Source organism: Chrysemys picta, chromosome 2 (assembly GCF_011386835.1).
Source record: "Chrysemys picta bellii isolate R12L10 chromosome 2, ASM1138683v2, whole genome shotgun sequence".
Taxonomy (NCBI): Eukaryota; Metazoa; Chordata; order Testudines; family Emydidae; genus Chrysemys; species Chrysemys picta.
The window spans coordinates 211013854-211035020 of NC_088792.1; the positions used below are offsets into that span (position 1 = coordinate 211013854).

Consider the following 21167-nt stretch of genomic DNA (forward strand, 5'->3'; position numbering starts at 1 on the left):
CTTTCTTATTTCATCTGGAGAGGCAGGAAAAAGGGAGCTACATGTGGAAATTCACTCCAGTGCAGAAGGCCTTTACAAGGCCCTTTGTACCATCCAAGGATCCAGTCTTGCAAAACAGATCCACATGTATGGACCCTTCCTCCTATGCAGCGTCCCACTGACTGCAATAGGATTGCAAGAATACAAGTCTGAGTATGTGGATCTATTTGCAAGATAAGAGCCTAAGTCTTTAATGCAGGGTTTAAACTTCAGCTAAACTTCCTGTATTCCTGTCACCATAGGAACTCTGTGCACAAGGGTGAATTTTGCCCTTTGAGGAGTTCTGTTCCTTTCCATTTCATTATTTGCTGCCTTTCCCAGTTAACATGTCCAAAGTGATGCACAAAAACGAGTTCAGACTGTCCTTTTGGTGTTGCTTTTGCAGCAGCTTGTGCTAAGTGCTTTGCTGGATTGGGGCCTTATTGAAAGTCTACCTGTAATCACTATTAAAGCAATTTTATACCAGTTAAATCAATTCCAGAAAACTGATATCATCAACTGTTACATTCGTTGAGGCAATAATTTCCAGATGTCAGCAGGGGATTTATGTCTTAATTCCAGGTAACCAAGAGAGGTTAGAAATGTATACTGTACACTTACTACAGTGCAGAGAACAATGCCATTATTTTGAGCTATCACTGTGTTCTACAGTCAGCCAACATTACTGCAAACTCTTGTTAAATTATATTCTCTCAGGACTATTAGCCAACAGAGCAATTTTGCTGTATGTCTAGACAGCCCACAAATCAGAATGACTATAGATGCTGCTACTGGAGGGATGTGCACAAAAGCCAAGCCTGACTTAAAGTTATAATTAATGTTCTACAAACAAACTGAAGGCAACTGTATCCTTGCAAAGTAAGGTTTGATTTAGATGTGTGATAGAGTCTATTGCTGCCAACTGAGATCAACATATTACAAAGCACACTGGGCCAGAATAATTCCTGGGGTAACTCTGCCAAATCCATTTTAATGGTTAGCCTCTATAATTTAATGGTAAGCGACCTCTCCTTATTAATCACTTTCTGAAATCTGCATGTTACTGCGTCAATGACTATAATGGTCAATGCATCCTTGGCGTCAATGGGGTTACAGTAGGGATGAAACTGGTCCACTAGAAACTCTTGATGGATTATTTATAAGAGTAGATCCTGCACCTCATTTTTCAATTTAAAATTCCAGAAATCTGAATCCTACATATTCTCAGGAGAACCTAGCAAATAGAGATTGTTTGTACTTATACTGGATAGCAACAAACAGATAAGCAATTGGTAATACCCCTCTATGGTTTCTATCACTCTAATCAGTAATGGTTGCTTTTTCAATCTCTTTTTTAAATGCAGAATGTTTCTTACCTCTCTCTGCAGATTGATATCTGCTCCTTGTAACACCAATTCCCGCACACATTCTATGTGACCATAGTGAGAAGCTACCATCAGAGCTGTTGTGCCAAGCTGGGCATAAGGAAAAACAAATCAGTATGTTAGACTATTAACTTTAATAATAAATCAGACAACAACTTCTCAGCATAACTGGGGGGACACTTATGATAACGGATTATAATTTCCCCAGAGAACAAAAACTGTTCTCCCCTCTTATTTCTTTACATATAATTGTGGGGCGACAAATTATTTAAAAAAAATAGATTACTTTTCAAAGGATTTTCAGTGGCAAATTTTTTAAAGAATCAAATAAATAAATAAAACTAGTTACAACAACATTCACACACTTGCCTTCAGTGCTAAACCCAATCCTGCAACAAGGTGCCCCCTGCACTGAGCCAATTGCAGGATCAGAGTTTAACAGTGTACCCCAAACAGGGTATAATTACTATGCGATGATCTCATGTTATGGTCCCTATTAATAAATACGTAATAATCAATAATACCTTTCACTTATATACGATTTTTTGTCAGAGAATCTTAAAGAGCCTTGCAAAGATACATCAGCATCATTACCCTACTTCATAGGGGAGGAAACTGAGACATAGAAGTGAATGGTATTGCCCAGTGTCACACAGCAAGGTCAGAGACAAAGTCAGGAATAGGACCCTAGTTGTCCTCATGCCTACTTCCTGCATTAACCACCAGATCACACTGTCTCAAATGCTGTAGTGTTTGAAATTATATCAAATATACTTCCATATCCAGAAATCTGCTTTGTGGGTAGAATTCAACCCTGTGCAAAGGACACCCACACAAGCTCAATGCACCAATTAAAGCCTTGTGGAATGTAAGAGGGGTGTACGTGTTGTGCAGAGGCCATTTGCATAGGGATGAAATTCACCCTCCTTCTGAAAAATGTATGCACTGATTGTGCTTGTGAATGTGAGACTTTACTAGTGAAAGAGCATGTAGCCTACATCACATTAAAATATTTTAGTCTAGAAAACTTGTAGTTCTGTTATAATAAACAAAGACCTAATCGAGTTAACAAGCCAGATTCTCAGTGTTTTGCATAAACCTGGATCAAAATTAAGCACCAATTTGATAAAAAATAATTAACCAATAACAGTTCTGATTTCTTCACATTCCATCTGTTTCCAGTTTGACTCTCACCCTGATCTCACCATCCTTCCACATGCAAAATTCTACTTGGGAATAACACACACAGGACTGATCCCTAAAGTACAACATGAAAGATTCTGAAAGGCAAAAGGGCAGTAAGGTCCAACTTTCACTTAAGGTCAATGGGAGTTAAGTACCTAACTCCCTTTTGTGCTATTGAAAATCTCCCCCTAAGCTATTTTCAAGGTGAGCGATGTTGGCTAGGTTTGTGTTATAAACCAGAGTGGCACTAAAATCATCCAATATGGCAGTGTCTCTCAACAGCTCACATTTTTAATTAAGCACAAACTACTTGTTCTATTCAAGTAATGTCTTAACCTTGTTTTTCCCTGCCTTTTCGGAAATCCAAATATAGCCCACTCCTTGTATGTATATTCTGTGCAGAAGCAACAGGACACAGGGCATTTTTGATTTCAGATCATCTCTAATTTCATATCTAATTCCCACTGATGCCAATAGAAGTTATGACCATCCATAGAGAAAAGAATCACATACATATTTGCAGGCTTATCTTCACTAGGAAATCTTATTAAGCCTGATTCTGCATTGCCCTGCACCTTATGAATTATTTACACTAGTGCAAAATCAGTGCAAGAAAGAAATAATTAACAGATTTTGGATGGGGTTAAGACATTTGTGAGCACTCTAAAACCTGCTATTGATATAATTCATCATGTTGTTACAACTCAGCTTTGTAAATTGCTTTCATGGCTGCTAAAGGTTTTAAATCTTGCTTAAGCAACATAAGACACTCAAATGACCGTAGTAAAGCGTTTAAAGCTGTGTAAAGTGATGTAGAGCATATGTTCTTGGCATGCACGTATTGAGAGCCTACGCTGTCTCTGCAGTCCACATCTACTCGCCCACTGTTCAACAACAGCTGAAGAAGAGCCAGGTTTCCTTTCCTTGCAGCCCAGAATGCAGCATTTGCGAGCGGTGTTTCCCTCTGTTAATACAAAAAGGATTGAAATCTGTTTCAGAGCAAGTACAAATATCACATGCTCTCAGTTCAAACCAGTGTGTTATTCTTTTATAACCAGGTTGGGGCAAGAGGGTTACTTTGCTTTGTTAGAAATCTTGGCCTCTATAAATTGCCCTATCTTGTTTCCAATCTGTCCCATGTCAGCACTGACTGAAAGTCATTATACTCGGTTGACTCTTGGTGGCCTAGGTAATGTGAGTTGGTGATCTCAGTCAGTTCCCAGTGAAAAGGAGTCCACATCACAACTAAGTGTGACCAACAGTGACAACTGGTACCCATATGGACAGTCTCAGCAGAGAAGCCAAAGACTGGATCATCATGGAGACTCAACCATACAACTCAAATGTCCCATTGTGGGACTCCCTGGTTTTCAGCCAGTTTCCTGGCCACCTCCTTCCCTGCTACCTATAAGTCCCAAGACGTGAAACATGCTGGTCACGTAACTCCCAGACTACTGGGTTTGCCTGCTCCCCTTAATTAGCACTCTGCTGTCAACTGTGCGCAGGACAGGAGGTGTGTAGAAGAGTAAACTTAGCAGTATGGGAGCTGCATGACAAATGCTACCATTCCACAAAAGAGAGGCAATACTAGATAGAAAGGTGATGGGGAAAAACAGCAGGGACAGAGGAAAGGGAAAAGAGGGAGGAGAAACTACAGTGGATAAAAAGGGATGGAAAAGAAGGGGGACAAAGAGAGGGGTGTGAAAAAGACAAAGAAGAGAGGAAGTGATATTGGCGTCAAAGAGAAGCAATGCAGGAAACATGATGACAATATACTGAAATACATCATATTAGCATATCCCACATTTCAATGGTCTGTGTCTGGGACACTCATTAAAGTACAAACTGAGCAACCCTTTCCAAGCATGGTTAAACATCAGTGGGGAGAGGGATTGTGTGGGCTTCTATCAGTTGTCATCTTTAACACTAATATCTCACTTAAAAACAAATTAACTTAAAAAAATCCCAGTTGTGTGTATTGAAGTCAGGAATGCTTACAGGGCTGTAAGCTGAATTTGAAACCTTACAAAATACTCATTTTAAGTGTCATTCTTCACACTAGGTGATTTTAAAAATTGAAAAAGCTAATTTTCATATACAAACTGCTCCCACTGATGCTTCAAGATCATATTCAGGCAGCATGTATTCGGTTTGAGTCTCACAAGGACACCAGGCTCAGAAAAAATTCCCCAATTTGTCTTGAATACAATCTATGTTTCAAACACTCTCTTCTCTACTCAGCTAGTGGGGCCTGACAGATGTGCAGCTAAGACACAGATTCTCTTGCATGTGATATGTCTTTGAGATGATGCCCCTTAAATATGATGCCCTCATATTTAAGAGAGTTAGAATAGCATTTATTAGACATATATCTGCCCAGGATGTTGCTTTACAACAGCAAAATAGGGATGCTACTGTCAGGGTTCCTTCCCCACTCTGAACTCTGGGGTACAGATGTGGGGACCCACATGAAAGACCCCCTAAGCTTATTTTTACCAGCTTAGGTTAAAAACTTCCCCAAGGCACAAATTCCTTTTTAGCCTTAGTATCGCTGCCACCACCAAGTGATTTAAACAAACATTTAGGGAGGGCCACTTGGAGCCCTACCTTCCCCAAATATCCCCCCAAACCCCTACACCCCCTTTCCTGGGGAGGCTTGAGAATAATATCCTCACCAATTGGTACAGGTGGACACAGACCCAAACCCTTGGATCTTAAGAGCAATGAAAAATCAATCAGGTTCTTAAAAGAAGAATTTTAATTAAAGAAAAGGTTAAAGAATCACCTCTGTAAAATCAGGATGGTAAGTACTTCACAGAATAACAAAAGACTCAAGAACTCAGAGGATTTTCCCTCTAGGCAAAACCTTAAAGTTACAAAAACAGGGATAAACCTCACTCTTAGCACAGGGAAAATTCACAAGCTAAAACAAAAAGTAATCTAACGCATTTCTTTTCTGCTATTACTTACTATTTCTGCAAGACTAGATGCTTAGTTCAGATATACTTAAGAAGATGTAATTCTCCTGCCTGGTTTCTTGGCTGGCTCCAAGAGACACAGACCAAAACCTTCCCCCACAGACTTGAAAGTATCTTCTCCCCTTATTGGTCCTTTTGGTCAGGCGTTGCCCAGGTTATCTGAGCTTCTTAACCCTTTACAGGTAAAAGAGAAATTAACCCTTTACAGGGTAAAGAGGGATTTTAAGCTACCCTTAGCTGTATGTTTATGACAGCTACACAATATAGCTAGTACAGCTGAACAGTTAAAGTACAGATAGGCATCACTTTACAGTAATGATCTCCCTGGGCCTCAATCCTAGGAACACAGCCAGTATCTCAAGGACACCCCATGTCAAGGGCCAAATTATCACTGCCTTGCATGGGGAGAGAGGGTACAGACTACCCATTAATTCCTGGTCACTGTAACAAGCCCATGCAGAAGGCAGCAAAGACGTTTGAGCAAAGCAATGGCAGATTAGTGCTGCTGAGAGTGCTCAGTGATAGGAGGCTATTTAAACAGAAAACCACATCATAGCTCTGATTCAGTTTTCTTTCCTGCACAAAATCCTGCAGACATAAGCTCACTAGTATGCATGTCCTGGATCTGTCACACTCAAAGTATTTAATTAGTTTAGTACTAGCTTGTAAAGGAGTGGAAAGTCACCTTGGTAATCACCTTATGATTGGGTGCAGCACTGCAGGTGAGTCCTGCCTTGATTTCCCTCCACCCAGAGTACAAACAAGTCCAAACCAGCTTTGGGTATTCGAGAGCACTTCCCCCAGAGGCTCTGCTTTGTTTAACAAAGGCACACACCACACCTTCCGAGCTGAGGCACTCACTGTCAGCTGTCCTGAGTTCAGTATTCATCTCCATCCAGGTACTTCCTCTAATTGCTCTTGCCTCAGGTCTCCTGATGCTGCCTGGGTGGAGTCTTCCTCTGACATCATGGTCCATGGAGGTTTCTCAAGGACCACTCCAAATACTAATGGGGTTGGCTGGGCTGTGTGCCTACTGTCACTCTCCCAATAGGGTTCTCCCCTCTCCAAAAGCATTCCTTCCAGGCTCCCGCTTTAGGCTCTTTGCTCTAGGAGTTTATCCTCTGCTTATCCAGGCTTCCTTCCCTAGGAACACAGCTTCTTGGCTCAGGCTCCTTTGCTCAGGAGCATGGATTCTACCTAGCTCAATCTCCCTGCGAGCCTGGCTTCCACCTAATTCAGGCTCTCTACCCTAGGACACAGCTTTTTGCTTGGCTCAGGCTCTCTGGAAACTCCCCTCCTCAGGAATCTTCCTCTAACTGAGGTCCTTAGCCTTTTAGCATGCCCAAGTACTTCCCTGTCTAATTAATTGCCTCTAAATTACTCAACGAGATAAGGTGGATGAAGTAATTTCTTTTAATGGACCAACTTCCTTAGTGAGAGAGACAAGCTTTTAAGCCACACAGAGCCCTTCTTCAGCTTAGAGACTAACAAATTTATTTGAGCATAAGCTTTCATGGGCTACATCCCAATTCTTCGGATGCACAGAATGGAACATATATTGAGGAGATACACACACACATATACAGAGAGCATGAACAGGTGGGAGTTGTCTTACCAACTCTAAGTTGCCACAAGTACTCCTGTTCTTTTTGCAGATACAGACTAACACGGCTGCTACTCTGAAACTTCTTCAGCTTGTCTCTCTCATCAACAGAAGTTGATCCAATAAAAGATATTAGCTCACTCACCTAGGATCAACACAGCTACAACTACACTGCACTCCCATTACTCTGTGAGTTAACTATTCCCAGGAGAACCTGAGTTGCCTCATTTCCCCCTTGTGGGGTCTGTCAGAGGTAGGCTGAGCCCCTGACTCCTTCAGAGGGCCAGCTATGGATGTGAGTGAGAGGAGCAAGATGGCTGTTGAGTCAGGAGGCTCTGCAGCTCTAGGGTGGAGACCCAGGGGCTTTGCAGGAAAGGCTGCAAGGCTCTCATTCAAGGGAAGGGAAGAAAAAGAAAGAGGAGGAAGAAGAAGGGAAGAGGACAGAAGAAGGTTTTGGGAGGAGTTGTAGTAGTGCAAGGGCACAAAAGAGAAGGGTATGGAGAGCAGTTTGGGACAGTCCAGGAGGGCTGAGCCAGGAGAGAAGGGGCATACCTGTCTCTTGAGTCTGTGGATGGGGAGAAGGGCTTCTCTGGGGAGCCTGCCCTACCAAGAGGAATTCTTACAACTAGTAAACCAGAAGACTTCTGAGAGCAGCGAGCAGGTTAGAGGACAGGGGAGGATGTTGTGATTCAGAAGGGCCAATAGTTTGAAGAGGTTGGGGGAAAAGACCTGGTCGAAGGTAAAGAGCTGTACGGCAGTAACAGCCACAGGATCTGGGTGGGCTTCATTGAGCATGGTGGCTGTAGCAAATTCCATAGTGGAGCAGGAAGAGCAACGGAACCAGGCAGAGCGGGGAATGTGGAGGGAGGATAGGGACACAAGCTGGGTCCCCCTCTCTCATCCCTGGTGGTGGAGAGAGAGTCACGAGAACATGCAGTAACAGCTGATGTGGATGACAGAGGAAGCAGCAGGCATGGCAGTGGCAGAGCAGTTCACAGTGCCAGAGGAACAGCAGAGGCCTGGGGTGCAGTGAGCAGCATCCCAAGTGCCTGGTGAGTCACTGGTGACTAGAGGAAAGCCTAGTATGGAGCTGGTGGTGAAGGCAGTCACTGCTCATACGGCGCTTGGAGTGAGAGCTGCACTGAGGAGAGATGTGGATATAGAGTAGAGGAAAGTGAGTGGGTTGGAATGAACCAGAGTGGATATAGAAGTGTAGGCAGAGGAAGAAGTGGGATTGGAGAAGGTGGATCAACTGGACAAACAGGATAATCTGCCTGATTAGGGAACAAGAGTTTCCCAGGCAAAAGGGGAGGATTACTAAAAAATTGAGGACGCAGGAAGACAGGGCTAATGCAGGCAATTCTATTGCTCAGGCTCTCCGGGATAGTGGGACAGCTGCAAAGGTCGGTGTGGTATGAACGCAGCAGAGCAAGGAACTGCCTGGGTCTTCTGAGGAGCTGAGGCCCTTAGCATGGAAAAGAACAATGACAGCTAAGGGGTTGCAATCAGATGCTGCATTTGCTGCTACTAAGTGAGGTGCTGTGTGGTTGGTGTTATCTTATGCAGAGACCTTGAAGCGATTGAGAGGAAGGGATGGTGGTCAACAGTTAGGGCAGGAAGCCGAGTTTGAGAGTATGGGGGTGGGGGAAGGGAAGTATGGGTACAGGGACAACTAATTGGAACTAGGCATGGAGGTATGTGGTCCATTTTTGATACATTTCCCTAACAACACCAATGCCAGAAAGAGATCTCTTAATACAGAAACTTATATTGAAAGGCATGGGGTTTGCGCCTTCGGACCTTCTAATGGCTATTCAGCTGCCAGGGTCGAGGGAGGTTGACCTTTGCTTTTGTAACAACTCTCTGATGGAGAGTTTTTGGAAGCACTGTGGGACAGTATGAGGTGAAGGGCATTGGCAGTGTGGTGGCTGTTTCTTTAACCGCTGCAGACATAAAGAAAGGAACAGTTCTATTTAGAAACAATACAGTTGCTTCTAAATTGATTGAGGATTGGTTAACGCAGGAAACAACAATACTAGCAAGAGGAGTCAGAAGTCAGGGGTAAGAGTGATAATCTCAAGAATGGGGAGCAGAATATCAGGAGCCTTCATGTCAGGGTTAAGAAATTAAAGGGAAAAAGTAGCTGCTGCAAGAGTGAAGACCAATTAGCACCAGATTTTTGCCTATAGAAAGGAGAGGAAGGAGGCTTGGGACATGTTGGGACTGAGAAACATAGAAAGAAGGTATACCAGAGACCCAGAGGAGATGCTGGATGTGATCCAGGTTTATTATGCCAAGTTATTTGGGGGAGTAGGCCAACAACAGCAGACATCAGTATAGAGGGATGGGAGAGCGTGGGTGCCGGGCAGAAGGTTTGTGCAGCCCTATTCAGTGTCAGAAAGCTTTGGAAGCTACTCAAGCTTTAAAGAAAGAGATGTCCCCAGGCAGAGATGGGCTGACAAGTGAATTTTATTGGACTTTCCCAGTGGTTTTTGCTTAGGTGTTGACGGACATGTTTAATCAGATGCTGGGTAGGAGGGAGTTGGAGAGATCATTTCATGAGGGTTTGTTGATCTTGCTGAGCAAAGGGGAGGGAGGAGACAGGATGCTGTTAGAAAACTGGTGACCTCTCACCCTCTTGAATACAGATTATAAGATCTTAGCAAGGGCACTCCTGAAACAGTTTGGTAAGGTGGCTCCAAAACTAAATCCTACCAGCCAGGCCAGTGCCGTCAAGGATAGGCTGCTAGCAGACTCACAGTGAGATCTTCTGGAGGTGTTTGAGGCAGGGGTAGAAGGTGCCTGGCAAGGGTACATTTATTCCCTGGATCAAAACAAGGCCACTGATCAAGTGCAGTGCAAATATCTGTGGAATGTGCCACAGCACCATGGGATCCTGAGTATCTTCACCTCTTGGCTGCAGATGTACAAGGAGGCGGTCAGGCACCCTTTGGTTAATGGTTGGCTAGGGCAGAAGGCTATCCTGCTGAGGTCTGGGGTGAGGCAGGGCTTTCCTTTGAGTCCATTGTGCTATGTGTTCTTGGTGGATCCCCTTGTTGGGCTGTTGGAAGTGGATGGTGGAGTGGCGGTCGGGGCAGGACCATGTTGATTTCTCTTGGCTGATATCGGACCCGGCTGTGAACCATGAGGAAAATTACAGGCTGATGACATATCTCCAGCGGTATGAGCAAGTGTCAGGGACCAAGTTAAATTTGACAGAGTACAGCATTATGGGTGGGGGATAAGGGGAACAAATATGGCAATGATCCAGCATTCCCCCCCTTTGGAAAGGCTGCAGTGTAGACAGCAGGAAGATGTATTGAAGATCTTGGGGGCAGAGTTCTGCTTGGAAGGAGCGACTGTGAGCTGGAATTGGGAAAGTGCCCTGGAGATGGGGGAGCGGGTGGTGGAGCGGGTGGTGGAGCGATGGAGGAGCTGGCATGCACCCTCCATGTTGTACAGAGTGTGAGTGATACATCTGTACCTGCTTCCGCTCTTCCTTTATTTGACCAGAGTGTACATGCTGCTCTTGGCACAGTTGATGGGCAGAGCGATAGGGTTGTTTTTTTCTCTTCTTGTGGGGACAGAAGATGTATCCATTCATTAAGAGGTCTCTGGTCTGTCGAGGGGTGGAACACTGAGGCTTGGGGATGAGACACCCAATGATACTTTTTTAAGACCTTAAGTTTGCATTTTTATCTGCAAAGGATGCAGCTGGTCTTAAGTAACCAATGAGATCACATTCAGCATATGATTCCAGTCTAGGTTCAGTGCCATCAGCAGAGGGATGGTGGGAAAGAAAGCTTGTAAAGCCATGGCAAGGATGGAGAAGTCAGATGAGGAGGCAGAACCAGCTCCCTGAATACGTTTTTGGAGTGCTCCAGTTCTTACGGATATGCAGGATATGCTAAGAAGAGGTGAGGAGAGGACAGACAAGATAGGGGAAGTATCAGCAGGTGTTGGAGGCTCAGGTTTATGAGCTCTTGCAGTTGGCCCGTTGCCCAGATGATACGGTCATTTTGGGTGCTTCTGTGGACGCGGAGGGTCTCCTTTAACTATAAAGAGATGGCCTGCAGGCTTTACCATGGTAAAGTGAGTATGCGGGTAGTATGGAAAATCTTGCAAAAACAAGACCAGCTATGTCCCAGGCAATAGCTGTCTGCAGGCGTGGGGGTCCAGGACCATCTGTTGGAGGAATGCCCGTGGGCTCAGAAGGTGCAGGTGGGATTAGCAAGGGTGCTGAAAGTGCCAATTATTTTAGGACATAAGAGGGGAAGGCCCTCTATCTCATCAGTGTAGCCCTATGTACGTTCCTCTGGAAGGCAAGGTGTGAGGTGACATGGGCTTCCCCGGAGGAGTTGATACACAAAGTACAGCAGGAGCTGGTGGTATTGAGACATGCAGTGAGAAAGGAGAAGGAGAGGAAGTGATGGAGGCACATCCAAGTTTAACATGGTTTGAGTTTGTGTTGGGCCTCTCTCCTCTCAAGGTGAGGGAGGAGCCCACTGCATAGGCCCAGAGGCCTTTGGGAGTAAGTTCAGGACAAAATTGTGAAGGAGTAAGAGGATGCTGGAATGTGTTTTTGCTCATGATATGGTGGGAATTGAAAAGATTATTGTATAGGGAGGGGGAAATTATGTTGGACCAAGAGTATGGTTGATAAATTAGTATGTCAGGGGTCTGCGGTATCAATATTATGTAATGACTGTGAGGATATTGCTATTGCTGTAGATTGATTGTTTTCCTTTTTCTCTGTTTTTTGTTTTCCATGGAGGAACTCATTTCTGTGTATCAAGGAGCTGTGTTTGTGTCCACATTTTGGAAGGACACCAAAAGTAGAATTTTCAGCATATGTAACGGACTCTCTATGGAGGAATGCAGCACCTGTTATGGAATTGAGCAATAACAACTGGTCATCGCTGACTTCTGCTTAGATTGGACTTTGGACACAATGTATTTGGAGAACAGGGCAAGTCTTTAGCGTTGAGGCTCTCTTCTCAAGAGAAAACCTGACGTTGGAAGGAAGAGAAGGGTTGTGCTGTCTTGCACGAGTATGGTCTCTGTTTTTGACTTTTCTTAATGTGTCTGTTATGTTGTCTTAATATTGTTGTTTTGATGGCTGAAGTATTTAAGAAAAGATCTCAGAAGGCCAGCTACCCTCTGACATAGCTATTGTTATAGCTGTTAGCAACTAGGACTATTGGTAACTGCATGAGAAGTTTCATAAATCACAAGACACTTCATAAAGTGGTTTGAACTTTTACATAGCAAGAGATAGATGGCAGGAGGCAGGGAAGGAGCATAGAAATTGGCACAATAGGCTAGGTTTTCTGATCTCGGTTACAATCAACTCACTCCACATTGACACCAGCTGGAATCAGAGTCTGGCTCAAAACTACTAACAGTCTTAGCCTGCCCTGCTAGCCATTGGTGAAGAGGGATGGTCTATCTATTCTTACCACACTTGTGCCATTGGACAATTTTACATAAATCCAGCCAGGTGACCTACACCATCAGTTGATCCATCTTGCCTGTTTCTCTCCTACCTACTAAACAGAGGAAGACATCTAGTTAATTAGTTTTTTAGAACAGTCGTTATGATGTTTATGGAAAATTTATTGCAAAAAGTGGGGCCTGACATTTTGTCCTGAAGGTGATGAGGTTTGTAATCATTCTCAGCTTCTCTGGAAGGGAGTTCAGTGTTGATGGACAATACTCACTGGATTAGTTTTATCATCTCACTCTGACCCTAAATGTTTTGAAAGTCTTTTGGGGCTTGCAGTATGTGCTTCTTATAGGAAGACTCTTTCACCTGCCACAGTCTTCTCACCACTCATAATGGCTGTCTGACTCCATACTACTGTGCCTGACTTCTACAGCAGGGCCTTTATGAATTAGCTAGGATCTGGAATCAGGATTCAGAGACTAAGCAGAAGGAGTTAGAGAGTAGGGTGACCAGACGTCCCGATTTTATCGGGACTGTCCCGATATTTCCTTGTTTGTCCCGAGTCCCGACCGACATGCGGTCGGGACACTGGACAAACAAGGAAATGCCCCGGAGCCTGGAAGTGCTCGCACACCCCCCCCCGCCCCGACTCCACCCCCTCCTCCCCCGATTGGCTCCCTCCCCGAATCCCCGCCTCTTCCCCGGGCTCACCATTCCCCCTCCCTCCGCAAGCGCTGGAGGGAGGCCCGGGAGACACAGGGGAAGCGCGGGGCCGGGGTGAGTAACAGTCCGGCCTGGCCCCGAGCAGGCAGGACTGAGTTGGGTGGTAGGGCGAGGAGGGGGGCGGCCCGCGCGGGGCCAGGCGGCGGCTGTTGTTGTCCCCCCGGGCAGCGGGACTCGGGAGCAGCCGCTGCTGCAGCTCCCACTGCCGCAGGGGAGGAAGCGGCCATGGCGCTCCGTGGCTGCAGCTCTGGCGCCCCCGAACCCCCCGAGCCTGGGCCTGCTGCAGGGACCCAGCAGCGCGCACGCTGGGCCCAGCCCCTGGCCAGTCGCGTCTGGGCTGCTGCCCAGCTGGTGCTATCCCGCGGCGGCCCCGGGGCGGAGGCATCAGCAGCCCAACCCCGTTCGTTCCCCTGCGGGACCCGAGCGGGACGGGGGGGCTGGGGCCTGCTGCCCCCACTCCGGGGCTGCCGCGGGATAGCACCAGCTGGGCAGCAGCCCAGACGCTGGCCAGGGGCTGGGCGCAGCGTACGCGCTGCTGGGTCCCCGCAGCAGGCCCCGGCTCGGGGGGTTCGGGGGCGCCAGAGCTGCAGCCGCAGAGCGCCATGGCCGCTTCCTCCCCCGCGGCAGTGGGAGCTGCAGCAGCGGCTGCTCCCGAGTCCCACTGCCCGGGGGGACAACAACAGCCGCCGCCTGGCCCCGCGCGGGCCGCCCCTCTCCTCGCCCTACCACCCAACTCAGTCCTGCCTGCTCGGGGCCAGGCCGGACTGTTACTCACCCCGGCCCCGCGCTTCCCCTGAGTCTCCCGGGCCTCCCTCCAGCGCTTGCAGAGGAAGGTTTTTTTGTTTTGTTTTTGCACCCCCCGCGCTTGCAGAGGAAGGTTTTTTTTTTTTGCGCCCCCCCCCCCCCCCGCGTCCCGATATTTGTCTTGGGTGATCTGGTCACCCTATTAGAGAGCCTAACTCTCTGTTCACTTACACTGATATAAGTCAGGAATAACTCCAACAAAATCAAAGGAGTTGTGCCAATGTAAAACCAGTTTGAGAGAAGAATCAAACCCAGAGCATTTAACCTTGTGGTTCATGAAATTCCTCATTCCTTCTGCCCGTGAACAGTTTTCCCGGCCCTGCTAGGGAATAAATCCTGCACTAACCCTCCAGCAAAAACTTCCCTATACCTTCTGAATCAGATACAAGCCATGGTAGCATTGTCAAATGTACCAAGGACATGAATCTGGCTTTTCAAAGCACTGCTTCCCAGCCTCAGGTTGGAGCTGCCATGCTCTAGCAATGCACTTTCCTCTCCTCATGCTGTGTAGCCAGATATTCCTTGCAAAAGCTAAGTATGCAATACACCTAGAGCAGTGGTCCCCAAACTGTGGGGTGCAGCCCTCTAAGGGGGTGTGGAGGAATGTTTGGGGGGGCATGGCGGGGCCCAGCCCCCATCGGAGGTGGGGAAGGAGCACCACCCAGCCCCGCTCTGCCTCCAGCTCTGCTCCGGCCCCAGCTGCTGGCCCCGCTCCCAGCAACAGCCTCAGGCCCCAATCACGACCCAGCCATGGCTCTGCTCCCAAGTCTGGCTGTGGTCCCACTCCAAGCCACAGACCTGCTCCCATTTGTGGCCCCAGCCTCTGCCTCCGGCTCCCAGCCCAGCTGCAATTCCAGCCTCAGCCCCAACCGTGGCCTTGTTCCCAGCCCCAGCTCCGAACCACAATGGGAAGGGGTGCAGACAGGGGTAAAGGGAAGTGTGAGGTAAAAATTTTGGGGATCACTGACCTAGAGAGAGCATCAACCATGTAACAATCAGATGAGAAATAATATTTGCTATTTTATGTTCTAAGCTGAATGGAATGTACAGAGAAGATTCAAGCAACCTGGCCAGTGAACAGGACATTAATCCTATCAAAATACACTGTACATACCAACTGGAATTACACAACCAAGTTAAAAACAAAGATCTATACACAGAGTGGATTTGATTTAAATCACGAGTCAGGAAGACTCGATTTAATCATGATTTTCTACATAAAAGTGCATTCTGGTTTGTTATAACCTTAATACATATTCTTCACAACTCAGAGATAGATGTAGGTTTCATTTTTAGAAGGTATACACTATACATTTTTAAACAGTGATCTCCAATTCAACAGGTTAATCATTAATATCTGGAGGATTTTCTTGCCAGGCTGTATTAGGAGGAGAAAATCACCAGATAGACATTTAAATTGTTTTATTTAACTAAAACAATAACATTAAGTATTCTGGATTGTTTTTCTTCAACAGCAAACATATTATGTTTTAACAAAACAAGCATATGTCCCTCTCTTCTCACATTTATCTCCAGACTTCTTCTCCTTGTCTAGATCTATTCCGCCCCCAATAATCTTCTATTCATTGAACATTTTGAAACTTTGAACTTTGAGAGAGGTAAGGGATTGACTCTGTACACAAATTTGCAGAGGGACAATGGAGTTGAGGTCTGTTATTTCTCACCTCGATATATTATTTATTTAAAAACATTTTTGCTGTTAACAAGCATGTTATCTATGGAGACACAAATCCACAATTTGAGAACTGCAAAACTAAGCATTTCTGATGGTATCTTCCAGACTGAGCACTGAGTCCCACTGGGTAGATAGAAAGATTAACCTAAATAATCTATACAGAAGCCTGTGGAACCCCATAAGATTGGGTCCCTAATCCATGAACTATTGGAACTCATTTACAAAACTTTTCTTAAACATTACATGAATATATTGTCTCATACTATAGAATTAGAATTTATGATCCCTATTCCATGATGAGATATCTTTGAACTATAATGTATCTTAATAGAAACTATCTTTAGATAAAATGCTTTTTGAGGGAAAAAAACCTATCCAAAAAAAATCTAATAAAAAAAAAATCTGATTTAAAATTTTTTTTATCCACCCTGTCTATACATCTATGGTTTTTATTTTCATTTTCAGATTATAGGGCAATAGTAACTTTGGAGCAGGGCTTTATTTTGGGATTATTGACCAGCTGGATTTAATGACCCTTGAGCAATGAACTCCTCCCCACTGATCTTTAATCTCCAGGAAATGCCACAGGCTTCGATTATTATTGCTCAGTTCCTGACTCAGTCCTATCTTTATTATTTATTTGTATGACTACACCACCTAGGAGCCCCAGTCAAGGACCTGGACTCCATTGTGCTAGGTGCAGCACAAAAAATATCTGACTTGAACAACTGGTTTTATTCTTTTTATTGTTTTGGTACTACTAACTTACAAGAGATGTTAGATAAAACTGACATATTTATAAAGTTAGTTAAACCCTAGAAAAAAGAATCTTTAAAGTATACAACTAATCCCTAACATTGACAATTGTGACACAGAATATAATAATGGAAAAGTTATCAGCTGATAAATCACATTTTCACCAAAGCTATTTCAATATGTCATTTGATTTGCTCTCCTTTACTTCATCAAGATGTTTTAAAACATTATTCTAAACTATGGCTGTGCTGATATTTTTGATCATGTATGCTTTCAGTAAACTTTAAGGGTGATATGGGGTACTGTATACATTTTAAACTGGCACCCATCATAAGCACTTCTTCAAAAAGAGAAAACACATGGATATTTTCTAGATCAGACAGTCCATTTCTCGATGGCAGTGAAGGAAAAAAGTAAAATAATAATATAATTTTATGTATCAGCTTAGTGGTAGCTAAAAGAAAAATAATAATACTTTTTACATTCTATAACTCTCAGGTTCAATTCCTTGCTCTATCTCTGACTTACTGTTTGTCCTGAGAGGAGACAGATGGGGTGACAGCCGAATAGAGAGGGTGTGTTTCTTAGTTATGGAAACAACAGTGTTCTTGAAGATGGAGAGAAAGAGCCAGAGGACAGAGAGGGGTTGAAGATAAAGGAGAAGATTAGAAAGGGATCTAACCAGACTGGGCCTGATTCAGGGCCCAAAGTAGTCAATGGAAAATCTCCCTTTTCCTTCAATTGCCTCTGAATCAGGCCCATTAGATGCTAGGGGGTTGGTTGAGGGATTCAAGAAGTAGAGCTGGAGACTTGGATCAAGGAGGATACAATGGAAGGTGGGAGTGTGAAGAAGGGAGTCGAGGACTTTGTGAATACCGTCAATGTGGCCCCTAAATACATGTACATCTCTACCCTGATATAACGCGACCCGATATACACCTCTACCCCGATATAGCACGACCCGATATAACACGAATTCGGATATAACGCGGTAAAGCTGTGCTCTGGGGGAGCGGGGCTGCGCACTCCGGTGGAGCAAAGCAAATTCAATATAATGCGGTTTCACCTATAACGCAGTAAGATTTTTTGGCTCCCGAGGACAGCGTTATAGCGGGGTAGAGGTGTATAATATCCCAAGAAGAGAGGAGGGTGGTAGGTGGAGATGCAGAAGTGGACTTAAGCATGCAAAAGTGCAGAGGAGCTGCTCAGAGAAAAGAAGACAATCATATGAAATATTATATGGACAAGAAAATCAAAATCATGTGTAATTCATAGGCGGAGACTGAAGAGGAGGAGGGAGACAGATTACAGCCAAAGAAGAGAGGAGGCACTGCAGCCTTCTGGGCAGGGAAATGGGAGAAGGAGAGAACACCATAAAACAGGGCAGCTACAGACAGCCAGGGAAGGGTGGGGAGAAGAAATTTGCAAGAGTTATATTAGTCAGGCAGTGAGCTAGAGTAAAAATCCCAGAGGGGGCAGGAAAAGGGAAGTAGGGCATGCGAGAGGCAGCTGACAGGAACAAGGTTAGAGGAGAAAAGCCTGCGGGGTAGGGCAAGAGGCAGGACTGGCTGAGATAGGAGAATGTTGGTATACAGGACTGGAATTATGTAGAAGAGCTGTTACCAGCATCCAGGAGAATGAGAGACAGAGAAAGGGGGAAATGAGATGAATATCTGTGAGGCCAGAAAGGAGGAGACGAATTAGCAGAAGGATAAGAAGAATAATGGAAACAGAGTAGAGGGAGGTAAGATGATGAAGGGTTTTGAGGACAACAGAAGGCTGAAGGGACGTGACCATGGAGTTTTCACAGGTATAAAGGTGAACAGCATTGTAAGAAAGGGTATGCTCTTCAGGGTAGGAACTGTGTCTGGAACCCCGCACATTTCAAGCACTATCACAATTAAAATAATTCAGTGGAGCTGCAGAAAGGCAATACGGAAGAAAGGGCAGGTGCTGCAGTTAGTGTGGAGAGTAGGAGACAATGGGGCAAATAAAGGGATTTACAGGAAAGAGGGGAAATGACAACGAATAATCAGTCAAAGCAATGCAAAGCAAAGAATTGGTGCTGAGCTGGCAATCAATAGGTGAAGAAGAGATAAATGATATGAAAATTGCACAACTAGCCAGGAGCTATATCTCCAGAGTAAATGTTTGCCAATGTTATCTATAAATTGCTTCTTGCTTTCCTCCTTTCTTATTGGTCCTTATTAATCTCCTTTTTGGATCTAGGGTTTTCTTTTGTGAGATCAGGTATAAGGGACAGGTCTTGCGATCCTTCTTCATGCATGTTTCCACTGAGATGACTCTGAACAAGGCCTACTCAGGTTTTTAAATATAAACATTCCACTGGGCTATGGGAACCCAATTAAAACATCATTGTTTTAACATTGTTCACAAAAGTGAAACTGACTAGAAACAGAAAATGAGACTAACCAATCTAATTTAACTAACTGAGTGGAATGCAGTTTGTAAACAAATGGCAAAGCTGGGAAAAAGTAAATTCAGTTTTTAAAATTATCTGTTTTAAAATTCAGTGACAGGTTAGGGTTTTAAGATTACAAATAATATATACACAATATACATATGTGTATATTCTGACTGTCCTAAAGCAAATGTATAGACTAACTTAGCTCTATAGTTTATATATAAATATTAAGTTAATAAATTTAATTTCTAGACAAAAAGTTAGTTCCATTAACACCTAAAATAATAAGATTTATGTATCCCATAAACCTACAGAGTTACTTCTTGTTTCCCTTGAGGTCAAACAATCCCAGTTTTTCTTTAAACAAATACTATGGAGAGTTTCATAAAGAGACGGGCTTTTGTGACAAAGTATAAAACAAGTAAAGAGATTTAATGTAAAACAGACCTGATAGCTTATAGATTTGTAGGTGGAAAAATCTAAAGTTAGTTCCTATGTTATGCCCCCTTTCTTGTGCTCTGTATTAAGTATAGCTGTTCTCCGCCACACTCCACTACTACCCCTAACAATCTGCACCCATTATGTTCACGAGTTATCCCATACTCAACTTAATCTCACAATGACTCACCAAAGTCCACATAGATTTAGCCTTTAACCACCACCCTCCTCCTTGCTTCACATACAGGAAGATAAACATATTGTGAAATACAATTACAGCTGTGCCCATTACCCCCCAGGACCATCGGCTGCAGAGGGAAGGTCGTGGGGAGGAAATATATCCATGGCAGAGGGAAACAAGAGCCGAGGTCGTATGCAGAGAAGCAGAGGCAGAGTCGGACTGCAGCCGATCAGCCAGGCCTGCGAAAGCCACAGCATCTGCAGTGCTAACGGGACATGGCAGCGGCAGCAAAAGGAGGAGGGCGGGATGGGATCTCCCCAGCTCAGCAGTGCAGTGAGAAAGCTTACCTTGAAAGACATCTTGCACATCACAGCAGCGGCTCATTCCGAGCTAGTCTGGAGGACGAGCAGAGCCGGCTTTCCTCTTCCACACTTTCTTGCCCTTCGCCCAGGGTGGCGATCAGAGACTCGCTTTGCAGAGTGACTGGAACACAGCGTCTGCAGGGGCTGCATGCTGCATCGCGCCTGAGAGATAGCAGCTGCTCCCAGAGAGCAGCTACACGCTGCACCGTCCACGCGCTCGGGAATCCATACCCATATATGCCGTGTACCCGCGTCACAGCATAGAACAATGCAGGCTTGTGGACCCAATACATACATACACCGGTGCATCATGCAAACCCGTGTGCCTAACGATGGACACTTTGCGAAGTACACACAGATGCCTCCTCCTTGACTCTCACACTTCATACTTCTCAGTGAACACACACACGTACAGGTGCATCACACACATGCAGGTAATACAGTTTTCCCATGTGTGCACACACATGCAGCCTATAAAGTTAGATGTTTAATGATATACACTTCCCAAATATAAATGTATGCATGATCAGACACTATTGATATACGCTAACCAAATGCAGACATATGCATTGTAAAAACACAAACCCATGAAAATGCAAGCATATTGAGCCAAACTACACCCTCCTTCCAAAGGTGGAGTTTTGATATCAAGTGGATGAGCAATATGATGAAAGATAAAACAAGACAATTATTTTTATAATGCTATCATTTTTGTTTTGTTCTAAATCTTAGGCCTAGTCCACACACAGTTTTTACACCAATTTAACTATTTCAGTTAGGGTTGCAAATTTTTTTTTAAACCAAAATAGTTAAATCAGCACAACTACCTAATATGAATGCAATTATTGTGGTACAAAGGTGCTTTATCACACTATAGCTTGCTCCCCTAAATTTACAGGAATAAGCTACATAAGCACCTTTATACAGGTATAACCACTTCCATACTAAGGGGTGTATCATGTAACTTTATAGTGGTTTCAAACAGATATAGTTAAAATGGTACAAAATCTGAGTGTAGACAAGCCTTTATAGATGCACTGATGTCATCCTCATGAAACTTCACTTCTTGACTTCTTTGCCCATTTACATGCCTCAATTCTTTGCTACTCCTTCCAGGCCATGACATGTATTTGAGAGTCTTGGAGTTCCAGTCCTTTTCTTGTCAAA

At 44.6% G+C, this 21167-nt stretch overlaps 1 protein-coding gene across 3 annotated transcripts in view; it reads right to left on the reverse strand.

Annotated features, from left to right (window-relative positions):
- ANKRD29 (ankyrin repeat domain 29) overlaps positions 1-20331 on the reverse strand; it is a 46032-nt gene extending 25701 nt beyond the window's left edge. The window contains exons 1-3 of one of the 3 annotated variants that reach the window (XM_005282777.5): positions 19986-20331; positions 3442-3552; positions 1395-1493 (exon numbers count right to left, since the gene is read on the reverse strand). In XM_005282777.5, coding sequence (XP_005282834.1) covers positions 1395-1493; positions 3442-3552; positions 19986-20006 — 231 coding nt within the window. In that variant the 5' untranslated portion in view covers positions 20007-20331. Of the gene's footprint in view, positions 1-1394; positions 1494-3441; positions 3553-5558; positions 5741-19985 lie in introns of those variants that run through there. The other 2 variants (XM_024099571.3, XM_042854846.2) reach the window with 2 other exon arrangements.
- Positions 20332-21167: the final 836 nt, after the last annotated feature.